This window comes from Bombus vosnesenskii, unplaced genomic scaffold, assembly GCF_011952255.1.
Source record: "Bombus vosnesenskii isolate JDL3184/JDL3185 unplaced genomic scaffold, Bvos_JDL3184-5_v1.1 scf7180000014105, whole genome shotgun sequence".
Taxonomy (NCBI): Eukaryota; Metazoa; Arthropoda; class Insecta; order Hymenoptera; family Apidae; genus Bombus; species Bombus vosnesenskii.
In genome coordinates this window covers 3,903,983-3,923,782 of record NW_022883371.1, presented here as the reverse complement: position 1 = coordinate 3,923,782, position 19,800 = coordinate 3,903,983, and the positions used below count along the sequence as shown (strand labels likewise).

The window sequence follows — 19,800 nt, the reverse complement described above, 5'->3', positions numbered from 1 at the left end:
GGGAATGTATGTTCTGAAGATATCTAATTGTAAGAATTAGTTGAGATTGAGGTGTCAAATTGACATGTGACGTATGCAAATATTGCTTTTTACGCGATGTATAATAAAGAGTTTTAGGATGACAGAAATGACTATCTTTTATTTTATTTTAATAGGTACTTATTAATTGACGTATTGTTTATTTGAAAGCTATGAATTTTTAGCCGCTGGATAAAATTTTTATTTGTTTTCATGCCTGGCGCGGAAAGTATTTGTTACGTGACATTTAACTATGCAAGATTTCTGGTAGTATTAAAATTCAACGCAGAAACGTCAATAAAAATAAAAATACCTTGAAATCATACACATTCGAACACAATAGAAGTATTCATATATAGCGTGCTCGAGTCTAAACTGTAAATGCGAATTAGTCGTAAACTACCTGCTATATGGAAAAAATATCCAAATAGGAACAGAATGGTTTCATCAATGAATTAGTTTAAATTGGAAGAATTGTTCATTACATGCGTATACTTGTCAAACCTATTAAATAATTCATTCACACATTCCAAAACGCTCATAATAATAAATAAAATTAAAAATTCCAATACAAAAATCTCTTATACCAATATAAAATGTTACATTAACAAACAAATACCTTGTAATAACACACACTCGATCATAATAACAGCATTCACACAATCTTCAATTCACCAAATTTTCTGCGATACACAAAATTCTTCAAAATCACTAACCATCTCGTTATACAAATTTCACCGAACATATCGACTAACAGTATGCATGCAATTCGTGCTCGCGATTTTGTCACATTGAATATGATTCACGGATGTAACCTAACCTATAATTCGGAAGAGAAACGCAGGCTATTGAGCTAACGGGGGAATTTATGCGAGTTTCCCTAAGCAGAGTGCGACGAGGCCGGAGAGCAGCGGCGATCCACGACCGAAATAACCGAGATTTATTTCGCGAGGGTCCGCTAAATCCTGTTAAGCGGCGAAAGTGTAAACGCGCCTACGACTTAACAGCGTTTCGCGCGTTACCGTTCACGGTTTGCGAGACCTCGCTCGCCGCGCTGCGAGTCTCATCGATTATCGAGACTAACGAGTCCAATTAAAGTGCCCTCGTGATGCTACCAACTGATCTATTGCGTATCCTGGCTTCGTCCGTTTTATTAGAGGTGAAATAAATATGTACAAGGTGTCAGTGAACTGCTGATATTATGTAGAAGAGGATTGTTTTTCGTTTTTTTTTTTATTCTGAACGAAGGTATTAAACGTGTATAAAAGTAATAGTTGTTATTATTTGGATTAATCTATATTTTGTTATTTCTTCATTAGGAATAAATGCAAGGTGTCTCTGAATTGCTGGTATTGTTCGAAGAAAGATTCTTTTATATTTCTTTTGATTCTTCATGAAGATTTAAGGTGTAAAGAAAGGTAATTGTTTTTATTGTTTAGGTTAAACATTTTAAAGTTGAATTTGTTAAGACTAGAACAAATAATTAGCTTTTCATTTTTCTGGAAAAGGGTAATATAATATTTATATGTAAGTGTAGATATTATAGGTCAAAACCTCACATTAATCAAGTTACTTGATATATAATTTGATTTCAAGCTTTTATATATATAAATATAGGTTATGTGAGTTGAAATTGTTTGAATATAAATAATCTGGCTTCCAGAAATAATATTAATAATGTGTATATATCTAATGAAATATGGATTGCTATATATAAAGTTAGTGAACCAATTAATGGACCAATATCAGTAATCATAGAATTAGACATAACATTACTTCAGCTAACAATCATTATTTCTTTCAAATTAAGAAACAATTAAGAGACCACCAACTTTATTTGAAATATGAAAGGATATTTCAAGTCAATATATTAGTATACGCTTTCAAATTAGTTGAAATAACTTGATTAATGAGGATAACTCTTTATTATAATTATTCATTATTTATATGTACATATTACAATGTATGTATTTATTATTTATGAAGTACAAACTTCTGATATACATATAATTAAGGATATCCTAAATAGTCGAAAAATTGAATTAATTTCTTGAATTAAAAGCTTCCAATTAAACTGGTTTTTTCACACATGTATGATGTTTCACGCGCTAATATGGCAAGTCTATTTACCTGTGCGCCTGTCGCATAGTGCAAATGCACCTTTAACCGCACGCGTTCCGCGTATGGAACTGATTTATCGATTGGTCGAAAGGCTTTGAATGCCACAGTGTTTTGCGATCGGCCCTGTAATTTCCTGCTTATTCGAACGAATAAAAGAAGACTGAATCGTAAATTCTACCGCAATTCATGAGGTTCTTTTATCACAGATGGAAAATACTACGGACGAAACATTTTATCGGTCCGTATATTGGAAGAATTGGAACTTAACGATCCCGGAAAAATAGAATTCCATTGGTGATTTCAACACAATGAATATACAAAAATACAATATGGGTAGAGCAATACAAAATATACATGAATATAGAAAATATATGAATATTCTTTTGGAATTAATTTAACATTAAAATATAATACAATTTTATATCAAATTTCGTATATGGAAATTTTACACAAAGGCGTTTTATAGTTTTGTCACGGAATACTTTATAATTTGTTATGGATTGAAAAAATATACAATCCTCCTTAAAATCATGTAATGTCGCAGAGAATATTATTAGAATTGTGTTATCAATTTATCAATCAAGTATAATAAGTTTTTGGTATTAACTCAGCGTTGATTGCTTCGCACGTATCCGATATTATTTTTGGAGAATATAAGATTAGAGTGATCTACAATTTTAGCAAATAGAATTTTTGGAAATTTAATAACAGGATATTGTTCTCTTATTAGGAAAGATTCATAGACAATCTGAGAATGTATATATATGACATATATAATACTAGAGATGCAGTTTTCTTGGACTTCTACATTTTAGACCGTAGAATTCTAGTTTTCTTAGAGAACCTGGGACAAGAAAGTTGTAGCTTTCTCAAGGCGGCCTAAGACAAGAATATTCCAGTTCTTTTTAGCAATCTTGTACTAGAAAGTTTCGACTTTCTCGGAAATCTTCTACAATTTCATATTAAACAATTCTATATTTTCGCTTTAAGCCCACGTTTCCAAAGTTTAAGCGAAATTTAAGGTATGCAAATTCAAAGTAGTTTTCAAACTGAAGTAAAAATAATCCCTTTGCCTTGTTCAACTAATCTCCAAATGCAACCTATTAAAATTGAAATTACCTTCATTCTATTCGACTATTGTTTTCTAATAGAATCAAACTTTAATTTTCACGTAAGGTTTCATTTAAATTCTCTGTTTTATTTATTTGTAGTCTACGTGACTGCGGATATCTATGCAAACTCATATCTTTACGAAGGCAAATTAAGAAATCAGATGTAGATGGAAAATTGTATTACCTACTAAATATTTTATCAAGTAGATACTATATTTGACTGTATTATATGTGTTTTTCCCCGATACTATACATTTTTGCATCATTACATTTCGCGTAGGTACATAAAAATCCGCAATCTACTTGTACGTAACGTGTTTATTGTTACAAACGCTAAAAGCAGGAGAACAAAGAAACGATAACGATGCTTTCGTAGAGCGTGAAAATTGATCGAGTTGAACGCAAAAGTCGGCGAAGGGTCGTTCGTTCTCCGTTGCCCACGTGCATTCCCCATATGGGATTGATTTATCGATCGGTCGGATCCCATAATTCTATGATCGAAGGCATAATTTCGCGGCACCGCGAAGAAACGATCGCAATACTATTGAGACCATCTAACGCGTTCAATGCGTATTGTATTGTCACGTGAATGAGTGGAAATAGCTGCACTTTTTGCTCTTGTTATGCAGGATCGTTTAACGATTTTAAACGATTTTATAATAGATCCGATGCGATGTTATCGGGCTTGAATGGCGGCAGAAACGTCAAGAAGTCGGTATTCTTGCGACAAATCAATGGCTTAATACAAATCAATGTATTATTGGTGAATTGTCGATCAATAGGCATATCCACTAACGCTCAATTGGTATCGTTACATTGCAAGTAACTTACATTATTTTGGATTAAGTTATATGATTTTATATAAATATTCTACTTTCTTCCAGATATCTACAAATTGAGTTTTAATTTATATGTATGTTTCAATCCTCAAAATATGACGTATAAAAGAGTTGTATAATATATTGGTGGAGAAATTATCTGTTGAAAAATTGAAGAAATTGTTCTATTTCAAAGCTTGTCTTAAATATTGCATGTGTTTTGACGTTTCAAACATACATATGTATACCTTCATTTGTGAAAATCTTGAAACAAAATTATAAATATACAAACGATGTGACAATAGAACTTTCCAATCGATCTACTAATACGATCACAGAAATATAACATATTTTGTTTAATATGAATTACAAGAACGAGAACAGTAATATTCGAAATATTTTCCACTATTTTTTATCGAATGCCTACGAGTAAAATATAAAAGGTACGCATCGAAAAACAGCAGGAATACCGTGACATATACCTATGAAAAAAAAACAACGAACAAAGGCATGAAAAAAGGTTCTTTCACATGGCCGTGTGTCCTGTTATCGAGGATGTACCTAACCCGTACTTTTTTCGACGTCCGTTACACGTCGCAGCGATTCACGTCGGATAAGCTTCTGAATGGCGGGACGGTGAGTCGATGAATCGATTTTCACCGGAGAGGCATCGACGTGGCCACGATGTGGCATGCGATGCGGCTCAATAATTTATTATTTGAGCAGTCGCCGGAGACGATGCTCCGAAACCATCGCGACGTAGAATTATTTCGGTCGTCGCACGATACACACGGCTCATCAACTTCCAGCTTACATACTTGCGCTGTGCTCATAAATATGCTTGCGAAAGTTTCAATCGATTTGTACTAACAACACGCAGAAAGCTAATAATCGAACGCAACGTTTACTATCTTTTATCTGAAATCAACGTGTATAAGAGAAAGCATTGATTTCATGTGCAAGATATTTTTGAATGTCAATGTGCCAACGTCCAGTCGCGTTTTTGCACCTCGATTAGATCATTTAAATTAGATTATTTATTTTAAGATATTAAAGCTTAATATAGAAAAGAAATGTTCGGATACTGAAGTACTGGGAATTTCGTTTGCTCAGGTATTCCGTGATTATTTTGAACCGAATGACAGAAATTAGTATTTCTTGCGGTACAACGATATCGTGAGTTGTATGTAGTAGGTACATTAAGGTTTAGAAAATATCAGGACGAAAAGATTTAACTGAATAGAAATTAATTGCCATAATATGGAAATTGAGGAAAGTCATGAACAACTGTTATGATATATAACTTTATGAAAGTTGAAGTGCAATAAATATTAAAGTATAATTATCAGATGAACGAAAGACGTAATTGATGAGTCTGACTTCTGAGAGGAAGAATTAAAATGTAAAATATTGTAAAATGTGACTCTTGAAGAATTAAAAAAACCTTGATGCTTCATCATCTGCCGCAACTTCTCAGGACACAGGATTGCGCAATATGTATCGATCACTTCCCTTAACGTAACCAATCAATCCCAGCACGATGATTCAACATCAACAACGATTCGAACAACAAGCAAAAGAAGCAACGGAGAGATTAAAATAGCGTTCGCGGATAACGCGTGTCACGAGTTATTTTTAAACGCGACAGGCGCATTCTTTTCGCGGCTGGTCTATCAATAGTCGGCCCCGGTAATATCTGCTACGAACATAATAACGATATTTCAGGCTGCGACTTTGACTTTTAACGCCTCGTGGGACGAGCAAAACCAACGAAGCTCCTGTTGCGTCAGTTCATACGTGAAATTCTTTTCCTTGCACTGATCGACGATAGTTTACATTTCGATATTGTAATTCGACAAACTAGAATCCAGGTTTTAACAAATAAGGTTAATAACTTTCTCTGCCTTTATCATAGTGTTAGAAGGTATTAAGTTTAAATTAAATTAAACTCATTTGAAACGAAGTTCTGTCAATGTCAGCGTGTGCAAATGCAAGTATGAAACTTACACTGTAATTAATAGACCGTGGATTTCTGTGCAAATTCGTATACGAAATAATATTAATATTAATTAGTACTAATAATAATAATTTCGAATATTCGAAATTCGAAAATTCATTCTAACGAGTACGTGTCCCGCCTTAAATATTTTACATATTCAACATATATAACGTTCTGTGCATTTTTGCATCTTCAGATTTATCACAAATACCCGAGAATCTATAGTTTAATGTCAACAATGCAATTTAAACTACACACGATACACAAAAATGGAGCGAAAGTGCAATAAAGTTAGAGAAAATTGTTGAATAAATAAATAGATTGAAATTAACTTTAGTTTAGAAACAGCCTGTATCTACGTGTATGCATAATATCTAAGAAACATACAACATCTCGTTTTAGCTTAATTTAGATTATAGTACGTTATTATAATAATTCAGTCTTATTAAACGTCAATTATTGTCATTTACCTGGGACAACATACAAATTAGCTTGAACTGTTTGAAAGTTGATCGGTCGATGGTTGGAAATCAATTTCCGCTGGCATATGTAATCGAGCGATCGAGCTCGTGTACTGGCGTGTTTATTGCTAATTAATCGAGCATGCTCGACTGGAGGAGAGCCGGTCGGATTGATGCCTACGATTAACTATTCAGAAACGATGCGCTTGCTGCGTTAAGACATCGTTTCGTCTTTGCCACCGTGGGATGTAATTGACCAATATGATGTGTACACGCTATTAATATATATCGTATCTTCCGATACATAACGTGCATCCTGATTTTAAAACGAGACTTTATAGTAAAAAGACAATTGCAAATATTCGTAACAAACAATTAAACGATTTCGCGGTTACATTGTACGTAACCAATCACCACAATTTAGGATAACTATGTACATCTTATGTGAGGAAATTAGTGTTGAAATTATGGGTAATATACTGTAATTTTTATTATAATATAATTTACTATATAACATAATATGTCGGTGATTTGCTATTATAAATGTGTTACTCGATTATTAATATTATATAATTAAGAGATTATTCGTTATTACAGGATATTATTATTATTATGTACATTGGTAGAAATTGCTATCCGCGTTTAAAACTACTATACATATAGGGTGTTCGTTCCATTCATTGACCGTTTACTTTCTGAATATTCTTTGATTTTCTTAATCCTTCGTACTCCGAGAATGTTTACTATACAATCGATACAATCAAAACAAAACTTCTTGAAATCAAAGGTTTTATTTTGAAAAAAAAGACGTTATACAGTTTACAAATCTTGCTGATCGGATAGATAGGTATAGATATTTTACTATATATCCTAAAAATGATATTTCAAGAAATGTTAAATGACATTCCATATAAGAGGATGAAAAAGAGCAAGTAAAATATGACAGTGCGACAAATAAACATTGTTATATGGTCATATCAGTCCAAGTGTGCACAGAGCTTAATATCAACAAGTGGAACAACGTCAAAGAGAATCGAATCGAAACGGGACGAACGCGACAACTATTGTACGTGCCTTTAATTTTGGCGTATTCATTGGCAGCTATTGCATTCACGTTTCTGCGAATACCTTTTTTCCCATCTGCTTTGTTAACGTATCACAAGGCCGTGGTGGGATCGTAGCCATGTGAACAACTTTTGTAGAATAGAAGAATGAAAATGTGAAATGTGAAATTGATAAAAATATATCTTTATACAGCGATATTATTTTAACAAAAACTGCAGCGCGTGTTTGTGTTGAAAGAAAATGATTGCAGATTTCGTTTAGCGAATGCTAATAGAATAACAATCCTTCATCGACCAAAAGAGTTAAATAAAAAAGAAAGCTTTTCCACTCTATTGTTTAAACAATTCATTGAACGTTAAGCGCCATGTCAGTCACCGGTGACTGACAGTATACTCTTCGTTCAGGCCGCTGTTGTCGTTAGTCACTGTTGGCATACAATTAAAAACTTATATTTTCGTATAAATTGCACTGGGACACGAACCACAGACAATTAACCGAAGAGAAAGCATTTCTAACAGAATGTAGAGTACAGATTGCGATAAATTCATAGAAGAAATATATCCGAAGATATACACGCAACCTTGCACAGATCTCTGGCCGCCAGCAGATCGATGAAATCGAATATCCCGAGCTAAACGGAAAGGAAGACAAAACAGGCTTGGCGCTTAACGTGTTAACTACGTCTATCTAATGTTTCACGAATATCAACTTATAGTACGGATGAAATCAAATGAAAATCTACGAAATTTCTAGCCAAATTCTCAATCAAATACTCCATTACACTCTTTCAAGATACATCTGTTTCTTAATGATAATGAGAGTAACGTAATAATGTGAACTATAAATGAACTTCCATCACAAAAAAGCAATGTTCCTGGATCACCTCGATGTTGAAGATTAAATTTTCAGATTTAACCTTAATAGATACTCGTTAGCTCGACTACGTTTAAATTTTGCTCGAAAAACAAATTTGCTACGAAAACGAGCGAATAAGAATGTTCTTCGCGAGTTGTCGATCAACGATTGGAACGATCTATCGTTCCAGGTGCGCGAAGGAGTTTGTCGGGCGAAAAAGGAGGTCGCGAGAGAACAGGAAGGACGGTGAGAAGGCGAAGCGACAGGAAGAGAACCTTTCCTCCCATGATACCCGCGAATTTGCATGTGAGCCGCCTTGGACCGACCGGTCGAGATATCGATTCGCAGGTGGCTAGCCGAGGGGATCGCTTACAATACGATTTATTACGGGGGACCACCTGCTTGCAGAAATCTCAATCGTGCCGACTCGATGCCGCCACAAACGGGAATGATGGAAACGCGGAGGAACCGCTTCCTACGGGATCTTCATTAGGATGTCTAGATTTCTCTTTTTAAATGGTGATTGTTCGGTTCAAATTTGGACTGGTGTTGACTTTCGTTGACTTTTTTAGATTGAAATGAAATTTGAAGTAAATTTAAGTTACAATTTGATACTAATTTGAGATCGTCTAAATTCGTCGAAGGAAATATTATTATTCGTGTTATGAAATAACGTTGTCTTTTTTTAGATTTTTTTTAGATTTTCTTAGATTGAAATGGAATTTGAGGAAAATTTCAGTTACAATTTGATACTAATTTGAGATCGTCTAAATTCGTCGGAGGAAATATTATTATTCGTATTATGAAATGTTTGTCTTAAAACATTTGAGTGTTTCATTGCAATCATCAGGCTCTATATGGTCATAATTCATTCTTCGATAATTATTATATCTAAAGGAAGTACATACTTAGCGAATGTTGTTCGTATTATGAAATGTTTATCTTAAAATATTTGTGTGTTTTATTCTATTAATTAGGCTCTATATTGAGATAATTTATTCTTCGATAATTATTAGGTATATCCCCGAAGGAAGTACATATTTAGTAAAAATTATTCGTATTATGAAATGTTCATCTTAAAATATTTGAATGTTCCATTCAAATTATCAGGCTCTATGTAGTAGATAATGTATATACATTATTCGATATTACATTTATGTATGTATTTATTAGTTTGTACTTCTTGGCCTCGCGGTCAAGAAATGGACTTGGCTTACATTCAATTACCTATAATATACATATAGATATCATACTTATGGTACCTATATAATCATATAGTTGAGTTAAGTCTGAGTCATGTAGACAGTTTGAAGAATTAATATCTTAACTATGAAAATAACTACTAAATTTAAGAAAAAAGAATGTTTTATAAGGTTGAAACAAGAAAGCATAATATATTAATTACCATCTCCTATATCTCTTTGAATAGATATTTAGAAACATTTAGGAGAAAAAGAACATGATCTGGGGATAATACCTCTAAGATGAAATTTTCCAAAAACTAATTATTTACTACATCAAATCTATACTTCATTCTACACATGCGGATTACGTACGTACCACATTACCGTCAATTTAGAAAACTAATTGCAGTGACTAATTTTGGAAGGATGAAACTGACGCAAAACGCGTGATGACAGAATCTTTCAAATTAAAGTCACGTTTGTGTTATAATCGTCTTTTTGAAAGTATTTCTTTTCAAACTAACAAATAGTATGCAAAAATTTAATTAACTTGGAAACTACCGCCGTGTAATATATAAATCAAACCTTTACCAAAGAAATCAGAATGAAAGTGAACATCTACATAACACCAGGAGGGAAGTAAGCTTTTATTCTCATACTTTGCAAGATCATTTTAAATCATTCGCATCCGCTTCCGAGTCTATGGAATTTCTGTAAAAAGTCACAAATACATCACTCTGACCATTCTTATAATTTTATTGCCGATACGTTTAATCCGTAATCGACATAAAATAAAAAGTACCGTTACCTCTAAAAACTATCTGCCAAAATTTCAGCTAGGTCTATGAGCCAAAGTACCAAGTGTTCGTATATTTACATACAAAATCGCAGCGCCCACAAGCGTCCCACGGCTGCTTGGTCGAGAGGGTCGAAATGAATGAGAGGTGGACACGAGAGCGTTGCGAAAGAACTAAAAAAGGAAAAAGAACAATAAAAAAGGAAAGAGAGAAAAAAGGTAAAAAGAACCCTCGGTGGCAGCCGGTCCAGCGAGTTTTTGACCGTCTGGCGCTAACTGTTGGCCCCCGTACTACCTTCTCAGGTACTATGGTGCCGTCCCACACGTGGTCCCACTCCAACCGCATGCTCTTTCCGACAGAGAAACCCTTCCTCCTATCCTGGCCGCCCACAACTCGCTACACCACGGCTCCTGGGTGATTTATGGGACATGCCGGAAACACAAAAGGGGGAGAACGGTTTCCAGCGGAAAAGAGCCAGGCAAAGGGTGGAACTGTTTTTGCTAGCCTGCACCCAGGATGCCACGTGCCGCATGGTCAGGTGAATGGGAGAAGACCTTGTTGTTGTTAATTAGCTTAGGAGAATTTAGGGACGATTTTGATTATGCTTGATAGTGGTTGTTATGGAGGAGGGATTTGTGAGTGGTTTATAAGACGAAGTTATAAAGAAGAGTAATAGAGGAAGGTTTATGATTTTATGAGTAGATTGTAGAACATAAGCATATAATGACTTTAGAATGTATTTTATGTCATTTTCTTGGGAGAATTTAGGGATGATTTTGGTGATGGTTGATAGGTGGTTGTTATGGGGAAAGGTTTTGTGAATAGTTTAGCAAGTGGAATTATAAAAAGTGGTGGGAAAAGGTTTAGGATTTTATAGACAGATCATATCTATATCATAAATATATAGTGACTGGAAAAGGTCTTGGTGCATCATTGTATTTGTTATAGCATCTACACAGGTATTAATTAATTTGGTCCAAGCTTATTAAATTTCATGTCATTTGATAGTACTGGCATGTGACTAAAGAAATTTGATACTTCAAAAACGAAATGTAGAACTTGATAAAAAAAAAAAGAATCTGCTTCAAGGTCAACACTTTTTATAGTCGCTAAATGCCAATTTGTATTGCGTGGACTAAAGCTTCATTCAGATAACTTAATCTACTACAATTCAATCTACTATCTGTTTTGTTATTTACATTCGAGCAAGTTAAAATTACAATCATTTTACCGGTGTAAACTTGCTAGTTGGTGTGAAATATCTTTCCAAGTTTCTACATACGCTTGTTCTCATTAGCGATGACTTCAAATCGATTGAATCCAGGTGACTAAAATTACATCTACGCTGATAGCAAACGTGTCAAGCCTCGTCTCCATCGAAAAAACATCAAGCAACTTCTTGCTGTTCCATGTTTATCGAAAACTTGCACCAATGTACAGAAATTATTTCTGTAAGTTACTGTTCGTTGGAAATGTTCTGAAACACGTAACAACAAAAAGCGACAAAAATTCCTCGTTGTCGCTTCAGTGCGAATCCAGCTACAGATTACGTTGCTTCAGTGTGAACAAAATGTTTCTATAAGCTGCTGTTTGTTGGACAATTTTTTTTTATTTATTTAATTTGTACTTTACAATTCGTCCAGCTGGACATTTGGTATATTTTTTTAACTTGGAGATGTAGAAAAGGCAACAAGCAGGTTGCTCGGTTTATTTCAATGGAGACGAGACTTCACTATTTTTCCATCTTGTGTTTACAAATGGTGGGACTCTTGAGAATTTCGCTTGCAATTGTTACGTCATCGCCATACTCCAATGTATCAGTGTAATTATCGCACAATGAGCAATTTTTGTCCGCGTTTAAGAAAAGAAAACAGTCTTGTAGTTACGGCTTTTCCTTTCCTATCCAAGCGTTGTTCTCTCAAACAAACATCATATTCATCCATGCGCCAAAGAGTTAAGTTCCGTCTTAAGTCGAAAGATTCCAATATTTCTCTTCTCGTATTCCCGTATTCCCATTAAAAGGACGAAAATCTTGCTGGAACGTTGTGCTATATTTAATCAGTCTCGATATTATCTTTCATCCTGAGCTTCCTCGATAAAACGAACGATCGTGGAACGCTGATGAGGAGGTGGAACGGCAGGAGGTAGAACGAACGGCCGTGAGGAGGTCGTTCGAGTGAGTAAATGGCACGTCAGCGTGAACTGCGGGCAATATCAGCGGCGAACGTCAGAAGGCCGGCCAACTTTTTTTCCTAGCGAACACAGACAAATCGATATCTACCCGTGCGGTGGTTTCGCGTTTTCCTGCTGCAGCAGCCTCGACCGCAGGGTCACTGACACACCGTGCCACTGTCTCCGATGGAACCGGCTACGTTTTTAGTTTCGCCTAGCCACGATTTTCCGCTGATCAACGGAAAAGTAGATATGTAAGCATTAGGTCGTATGAACGTGCATATGTACAGGAAATGTTTCTTTTCTTCGGTTAAAATAAATAAAAGAATATACCTTCGGTTTTCCCATCGAAACTGAGTTTACCAATTCAAATAAGCCAGCCAAGTAAAATGTTATTGACTTTTGGTTAACAAGTTTTCTGATTATCTTTACTGTCTTTTCGTTAAATGGTATGATACCTGTTCCAAGCTTCCAGAGGCACACGTTTCCCAAATGCCACGCTGAAAATGATTTATCCTGGTAAAGAAACATTTCATGGATTCATCTTAACGTGTCAGAAATGTTAGATTGTGAAAAACTATGAATATTCAATTACCATAGTGAAAGAAGTGCAAAATTTTTGAAAACAATGAGTGAATCCTGCTGTTATTTAATTAACAGCAATTAACAGACGTATGCAAGCAAAATAGCTGCAAGATTTTTCCTTTAATTTACTTCTTTTTAGCTTCGATTTTTAAGAGCTGTATTTTAGACGGAAAAGATGTAGCATAATAGTTTTACGTTTAGAAGTGGTGGAAAATGATCATTGCTGAGATCTATAATTCTTATAACTAAATTTTAATAATTCTTATAATTATAATTAAAATAAAAATATCGAGAAACAAGAATCGATTGTTCTGTTAATTGAACATAAGAAAATGTCTTTACTTTGTATATTTTGAATAGCGTATTTCATATAGGAGAATATGACAACTTTATGTTCAAACATGATTGGTAACAGATAAAACTAAGGATTCCTCGAAAAGCGGAATCGTCTAATTTGGCTTCTTAATTTCAAAGATGTTTAATTGTGTCTGATACACGAAGAAAATATTTCCAAGGAACTTATTTTCACTTCACAAACTATTGGTTCTTCTTAAATAACTGAATGATGGAGCGTAATAAGTTCCATCTTATTTGAAACACAAACTTTCTCCGTTTCATGTCACGAACCTAACAGTCGTATTGAAGTCAGAATCTATACGTAGTACTATGAACAATCCTTAGAATTATCGTTTTCTACATCGTCAATTATCGATAATAAGTGACAAAGGTGAGATAAAATTAGAATATCTGAAGGAGTGAAAGACAAACAAACATAGATTCTTGCGACGATAGTACCTGTCCCCATTAAACTAGGATCAATCCACGAGACGCCATTCAATCCAATCGTGTACAAGGAAAGCAAGAGAAACTGGGTCAGCGCAATTTCATAAAACCTCTTCCTGCAACAGCAAACAACGCGATGTACTCGCTTTTATAACGTTGCATCGACCCACATTCCACCAGCCGCGTTTAATACAGTTTTGGACGAACGAGCGGTACGTGTAAACTCGTGTCCATCGAACAATAAACATATTTTCTTTAAGATATTTCAACATAGATAGATATCCTTATAAAATTCCAGATTCCAGTGAAATGCCAAAAAATTAGATCGTTAGACGAATATAAGTTTGGTACGTCTAAATAAATTTGGTAAACAGTATAAGAATTAGTCAGAAGCTATAACTGATCAATTTCATAAATGGAAAAGTGAAAGAAAGGTACTTAATGAAAATATTATTTCTTTTTAAATTTGTCGTGGAATTTACCTACTTACAATATCATAATTTCCTCGTGTGTTCACGAGAGAGGTTCATATGGAAATATTAGTATTTGAAGGTCCAAACGAGATAATTTGTAGTAATTTTGAATCACAATATCCTGTATGCTGTTCGTTTAAAGTAATCGAAATGTAATTGTAAAACTTCCCGAAAACCTCTCAAAAAATCCCTTTTCAGTCTTCCCAGTATACTTTCAATGCTGCAAAAACCAACACATTTAAAAGATTGCCATCACAACTCCAACTCAATATGATCCTCGTCCTCGCAACTACACTAACCTCCACCACCTTCGCTTCGATCCAGACTCTCCAACGCCACCTCCTATTGCCGAACAACGAGACAGACTCGCGTTTCTCCTAATAATCCCAGCATCAAGGCAAAAAGAGCCGCCAAAGTGGTACTGGTTGCTCACAATAGCAAGCGTGTTACTTCCTGGCGTTCCTGTCGCCTTGCTCGAAGCGCGACCCTCTCCTCGTTTCTTCCACGCACAGCAGAGAGAGCGTGACACTCTCCTCGTCGCGACAGCACTGGCAGCACCGGTTTGGTTCCACCAAATCATCACTCCCCTCGACTCATTCTCTGTCCGCTTACCCCTTCGTTCGTCGCCTGTGAATATTCGTGATTAGGAGAACGAGAGACTGACCTTTCTCTCTCTGCTTAATATCTTCATCTTTATTGGACGTTCCAGCATACCTCCTTTCTTGTTCCTGAACAGAGAACACCTCCTTCGTCGTTTCACGTTCCTCGTTTGGCTTCTTCGGCCGTGAATGTTCGGCCTGTGTTCATCCAACTGCGAAACTCCTGTTACTTATCGGGTTTTGTTGGCTTGTCTCTTGGTTCGTTAGAGGGAGTTAAGTAGCTTCTTAGATAGCGTGGCACCCTGATACCATGGGCAGACGGACGCAGACGTGCAAGATGGCACGCCCAGCTGACGCCACGCAGACGCCGTCGTCGCCCGCTGCCGCCGTGGAAACAGGATCGCATACACGGCAATTGTTGTGGATTGTGGAGAGTCGAGAGAGAGACTCGGCAGATCGAGTCGAGCTTTTGCTGGGTTCACTGAAGCCTAGTTCATACTGACAGACAATTGTCCAATCGGCAATCGGCATACGTTGTCCGCGGAAAAGCTGCGGATGTATGTACTAACACAGCTGGAAAAATAATTAGCGAGAGAGCACAATGGCTGTGAAAGTACACTATATGCTATATGCTTTTGTTTATATACGTCACATTTTTGGCTAATATGCATGCTTATCTTTATGATTGCGTTGGACCTAGCAGAAACAACCAATCAGTCCCGCGTTTATTTCTATTGTACATTGTCTGGCAATGTCGTATCGGACTGATAATGTCATCGACGAATAATCTACTTACTTACTTATGTAGACTATTTGTTAGTTTGAATTAGGCTTAAGTTCACCTAACGTGAATGGGAGTTTGGGTCTATTTTTATCAATTCCTGCGACTTTTGTTCAGATTTTGGGCCTTTGGTGGGTTCGGAAGGATCGAGTTTGCAGTTGCGAGTTCGGCGTGAATATTTGTAAGAAACGTCGGAAACTTCTTGAGCGTTGTTTAACTTCTGAGACAATGACTCTTTAGTGGTTTAGTTTTCGTTACGACTTAATATTTTTGATGAGAAGAACAGAGAAGAGATTTGCGAAGATTTACTTTGATAATTCGACGAGTTTATTCGACGTGACTGGGACGTCTGACTCGAGATGTTCACAAAAAAACGTTTTAGAATTTTTAAATATCCAGTTTTTCCGTTGATGATGATTTTGCAATATTTTTATGGCCTTATACTGCGATTTAGTAGTTTTCATAGTTTCGAAAGGTTCTATTCGCTGGGTCTAAAAGAACGTTAGGTTTGTTGCATCGAGGATCGGTTAAAAACATCGAGTGGATGTATAGAACGGCGTGTTATCGCTGATGATAATGACGCAGTGCTGATATCGCTGATTGTTCGTTGCAGCTGAATCGTCGCGTGATTAAGGGAACGGATCAGCGCAACTGCAAAGCTGATTTGCTGGCGATTCATGTTTTGTCGGGTGCGAATTCGGCCTCCATTCGTTTCTCGGTGCGATAGATTCTTTTATCTAAAGAAATGCCTACATAAATTCCAATTATCGCTATAATTTAACTTTTACGGAGTTTCGTGTAACTTATTATCTTTCTCTTTATCTTCTTCTGTCGTTTTCGTTTAGGCGAACGAAGATAATTGTATCAGTTCACGTATATACAGAATATTTTCAACATTTTTACACAAATTGCATAATATATCGTAAACGAAGATAGGAGAAAATGCTATATAAAATTTTACCGCAAACTTTATTATAGCTTTATATTAGGTCGCCCGAAAAGTTTCTTTCGTTTTACAAGGAAATAATGGATGCACAATATTTTCCGTTTTATATTATTTTATCGAATTACGTATGATCCATTTTGTTCTATCAAAGTAAAGATCACAACGTTCTACAGATTAGGTTTCATGTTTATATAAAGATTCATCGTTGTAAAAGACATGTCTGCAAAAGAAAGACAATTTCTGGACAACCTGATATTTTAGTTATTTTTTAGCTATTCACATCTTTACTATAAAGCTGTAAACAAATATTGAACGCAGAACGAAACACAGACTTGGCGAAGGATTTGCATCGTAGGATATACGAAAAGTCGATCGTATTTATTTTATGCGTATAAAAATTCTGGAAGTGAACCCTATTTCCACTTATAGATCGCTGTTCCGCATTTTGATCGGTAATATTACAAACGCTCTTTATATTTCAGCATTTAGGTAACAGCACTTAACTTCGAACACTGCAGATTCAGGAAGTAAATGTTTTAAATTACACTGGTTGTTGTAAGGTTGCTTATCGTGTAACATATCAATTAACCATAAGCGTACGACGAATATATTAAGCTGCTACGCGTTGCACCGCATCAGGCCTTTCCAGTGATTAATTATATACAAATTTTAAGGACACTGCCTAACACTGTAGAATTTTTGTCGAATGAGCGGAGAAATTGATGGGGAATGTTGCGTGTTCGAGGAAATTTTACGACGAAAACGTTGTCGAAAAGTTGCGTACAGGTGCTGTAATACCGGTGATTCCGCGGTAATTCGACTTTTCGATGAAAGGTGGATGCGATGGTGCGCTCGGTGAAAGGCAAATTGAGGAAGTGTCGACGAGGTGTGTGCTTCGAATGAAACGGACAGGATGGTGAGATTGTATAACAGACATTTTCGACGAGACGAATTTCGGGGAAGATTGTCTCGACGACAGGCTATGATTGGAAAGATGATCCGATGGCTTGAAGACTTCAATTTCCAGAGCCTGTAAAACTGATGAGGCAAGATGATTTTAAACAGAAGAGTTTTATTTTATAAGGAAATACTTTCCATAATCGCATGTTATTATTTTCATGTCGTATTATTCAATTACACAAAATTGTAGGTTTTCATTTTCCATTTACTTTTATCAATGAGTTCATTCCTTCTTTTTACGAAAATGTATCTAGTCGCATGTTCAAATTAAATTCTATTCGTCTATGAAATAAACCGAGTCTACGAATGTTGTCAATTTTTTCTCTCGAATTCAGAAAGTTAGGGCATTTATCAAATTTCCAAATTACATTTCTAATAAATGTATTTAGTCGGCAATAATTAATTGAGAAAGGTGATTGATCCTAATAAACCACGAGATTATTAAACTGAATATACAAACAAGTGTTCAAACAGTAAAACGTACAACTTACACTATATCGAGCATCCAGATATTATCTTGGAAAAATTCACCTAGTTATTGAATGAATTTCCTAGGAAAAGGAAAATGGTACCTGCACAATTTCGAAGGATATCGTACCACAATTTTTCAGACCGAATTCTCCTAATCATTGACAACCATTCAAACCATGAATGTAATTTAAAAAATCTATAGAATCTACGTCAGATCATGTAGCTTTTTAACGTATTGTTGACGGTAAACTGTGAAATTGATCGGGTCTCAATCTTCCCACATTTCTGCAAAATATGTATATTCCTATTCATAAATCTGCGAGACTTGTCTACTTCAATTAGAATAATTATTAGAATTACATACTTTTGACATTGCGTAATTTCAATATTTGACGTTAATATCAACTTTATTTCACAATACAGATTACTTCATAGTATAAAATCGTGCACGTTATAATTCGCCTGAGTAACTTAAACAATAAAATGACAAACAAAACGATGAGATATCAATACGGAAAATCGTACCTGCATACATTCTGACCGTCATTTTACCGAAAACAACCAAGTATCCGATGACCTACGGATAGAGTGTACATGAGATATGTATGAAAACAATGTAAATATGTTTGTCGGGGTATAAATATATTACAAACGTTTTACCCTTAATTTTCGCGACGGACAATGCAACACAACAACAATGCAATCACACAATAATGCTCGATCATTCTCAACGTTGGAAGAATGAAAAGCGGCGAGTCTTGTCTGACGTGAAAAATATTAAGCACCCACATCTTATTTCTAAAACGATCTTACCAAAACCACCCATTGAAACGTCATCAACGAGCCAAGCCCCAGAACCACAGAACCTACATCGACTACCCACATCGTATCCCCGAAACGAACCGCGCCAACAATCAATGAATCTCCCCCAAAAAGTCTCCCATCTCGGACGAACCACCCTTTACTGCTCCCTTCATCAACCCCCTACAACGAACGTCTCGCGATCTCGCGACGAAGAGTGATCAAAGGGAGGCAAGGTTTGGGTCATTAATCATCCGCGGACAGTGAAGCGAGCAATAGAGGGCCGGCCGAAAATGGCGGTCGACACGCATCGAATTGCTGAAACTGCGTTCTGGCTGCCTCCCCGATTGGCCGATTCGCCCTTGGCTCTCGCAGGGGTCGAACATCGTCCGTTTCCTCAAAAAGCGTCGCCATCCTGCGGCGAGCTTTCGAAGCTCGGCTGGATGCTTTGCACGCACGCGTTCCGCGCAAATCAGATCGCGCGCGCGATCAGCCACCCCTTTTCGAACACGTTCACCCTTGGATCATGCGTTCAAGTTAGGTTAGGTTCTCTGGAAGCATTGCGATACAGGGTTGGTACGGCAGTGATCGTTTAACCCTTTCACCCCTTGATTTTGCGTTACTTGTATTGTTTGTATTTATCGTATGTTTACATATAGTTACAATTATATCGTATTTTCACAGGTAAAGTGCGCATGCGCATGGAATTTTATATTCTTCGTGAACATAGCTAGATAGGATTTTGAATTATTCGAATATATTGATAATTTGACTATTGAGTTATCGGTGGAACACGGTC

The 19,800-nt window shown here is 36.0% G+C and overlaps 2 protein-coding genes across 3 annotated transcripts in view; one reads left to right on the top strand and one right to left on the bottom strand.

Moving 5' to 3' along the window:
• Positions 1–1,337: 1,337 nt before the first annotated feature.
• Positions 1,338–19,800, top strand: part of LOC117239732 (ras-related protein Rab-37-like) — a 175,754-nt gene continuing 157,291 nt past the window's right edge. Inside the window, exon 1 of the mRNA XM_033505545.1 lies at positions 1,338–1,436. The gene's annotated coding sequence lies outside the window, so the exon portion shown is untranslated. The remainder of the gene's footprint in view (positions 1,437–19,800) is intronic.
• LOC117239733 lies at positions 12,114–15,574 on the bottom strand. 2 transcript variants are annotated; one of them, XM_033505547.1, is made up of 6 exons: positions 15,158–15,574; positions 14,743–15,070; positions 14,461–14,663; positions 13,983–14,086; positions 12,936–13,102; positions 12,114–12,833 (listed from the first exon to the last, which is right to left on the bottom strand). In XM_033505547.1, the coding sequence occupies exons 3-6, from the start codon at positions 14,466–14,468 to the stop codon at positions 12,807–12,809; spliced, it is 306 nt and encodes a 101-aa protein (XP_033361438.1). In that variant the 5' UTR covers positions 14,469–14,663; positions 14,743–15,070; positions 15,158–15,574; the 3' UTR covers positions 12,114–12,806. The 2 variants fall into 2 exon arrangements, 1 of the variants encoding a protein (XP_033361438.1); XR_004494516.1 differs by lacking the exon at positions 12,936–13,102 and having other exon boundaries at positions 12,115–12,833; positions 15,158–15,566.

What these genes read in the sequence shown, in the direction of transcription:
- LOC117239733 (XM_033505547.1), bottom strand. An exon ending in TCCTAGTTTAATGGGGACAG is followed by an intron (nt 13,103 to 13,982) that starts GTACTATCGTCG and finishes AATCATTTTCAG; the next exon opens with CGTGGCATTTGGGAAACGTG. An exon ending in TTTCGATGGGAAAACCGAAG is followed by an intron (nt 12,834 to 12,935) that starts GTATATTCTTTT and finishes TCCGTTGATCAG; the next exon opens with CGGAAAATCGTGGCTAGGCG.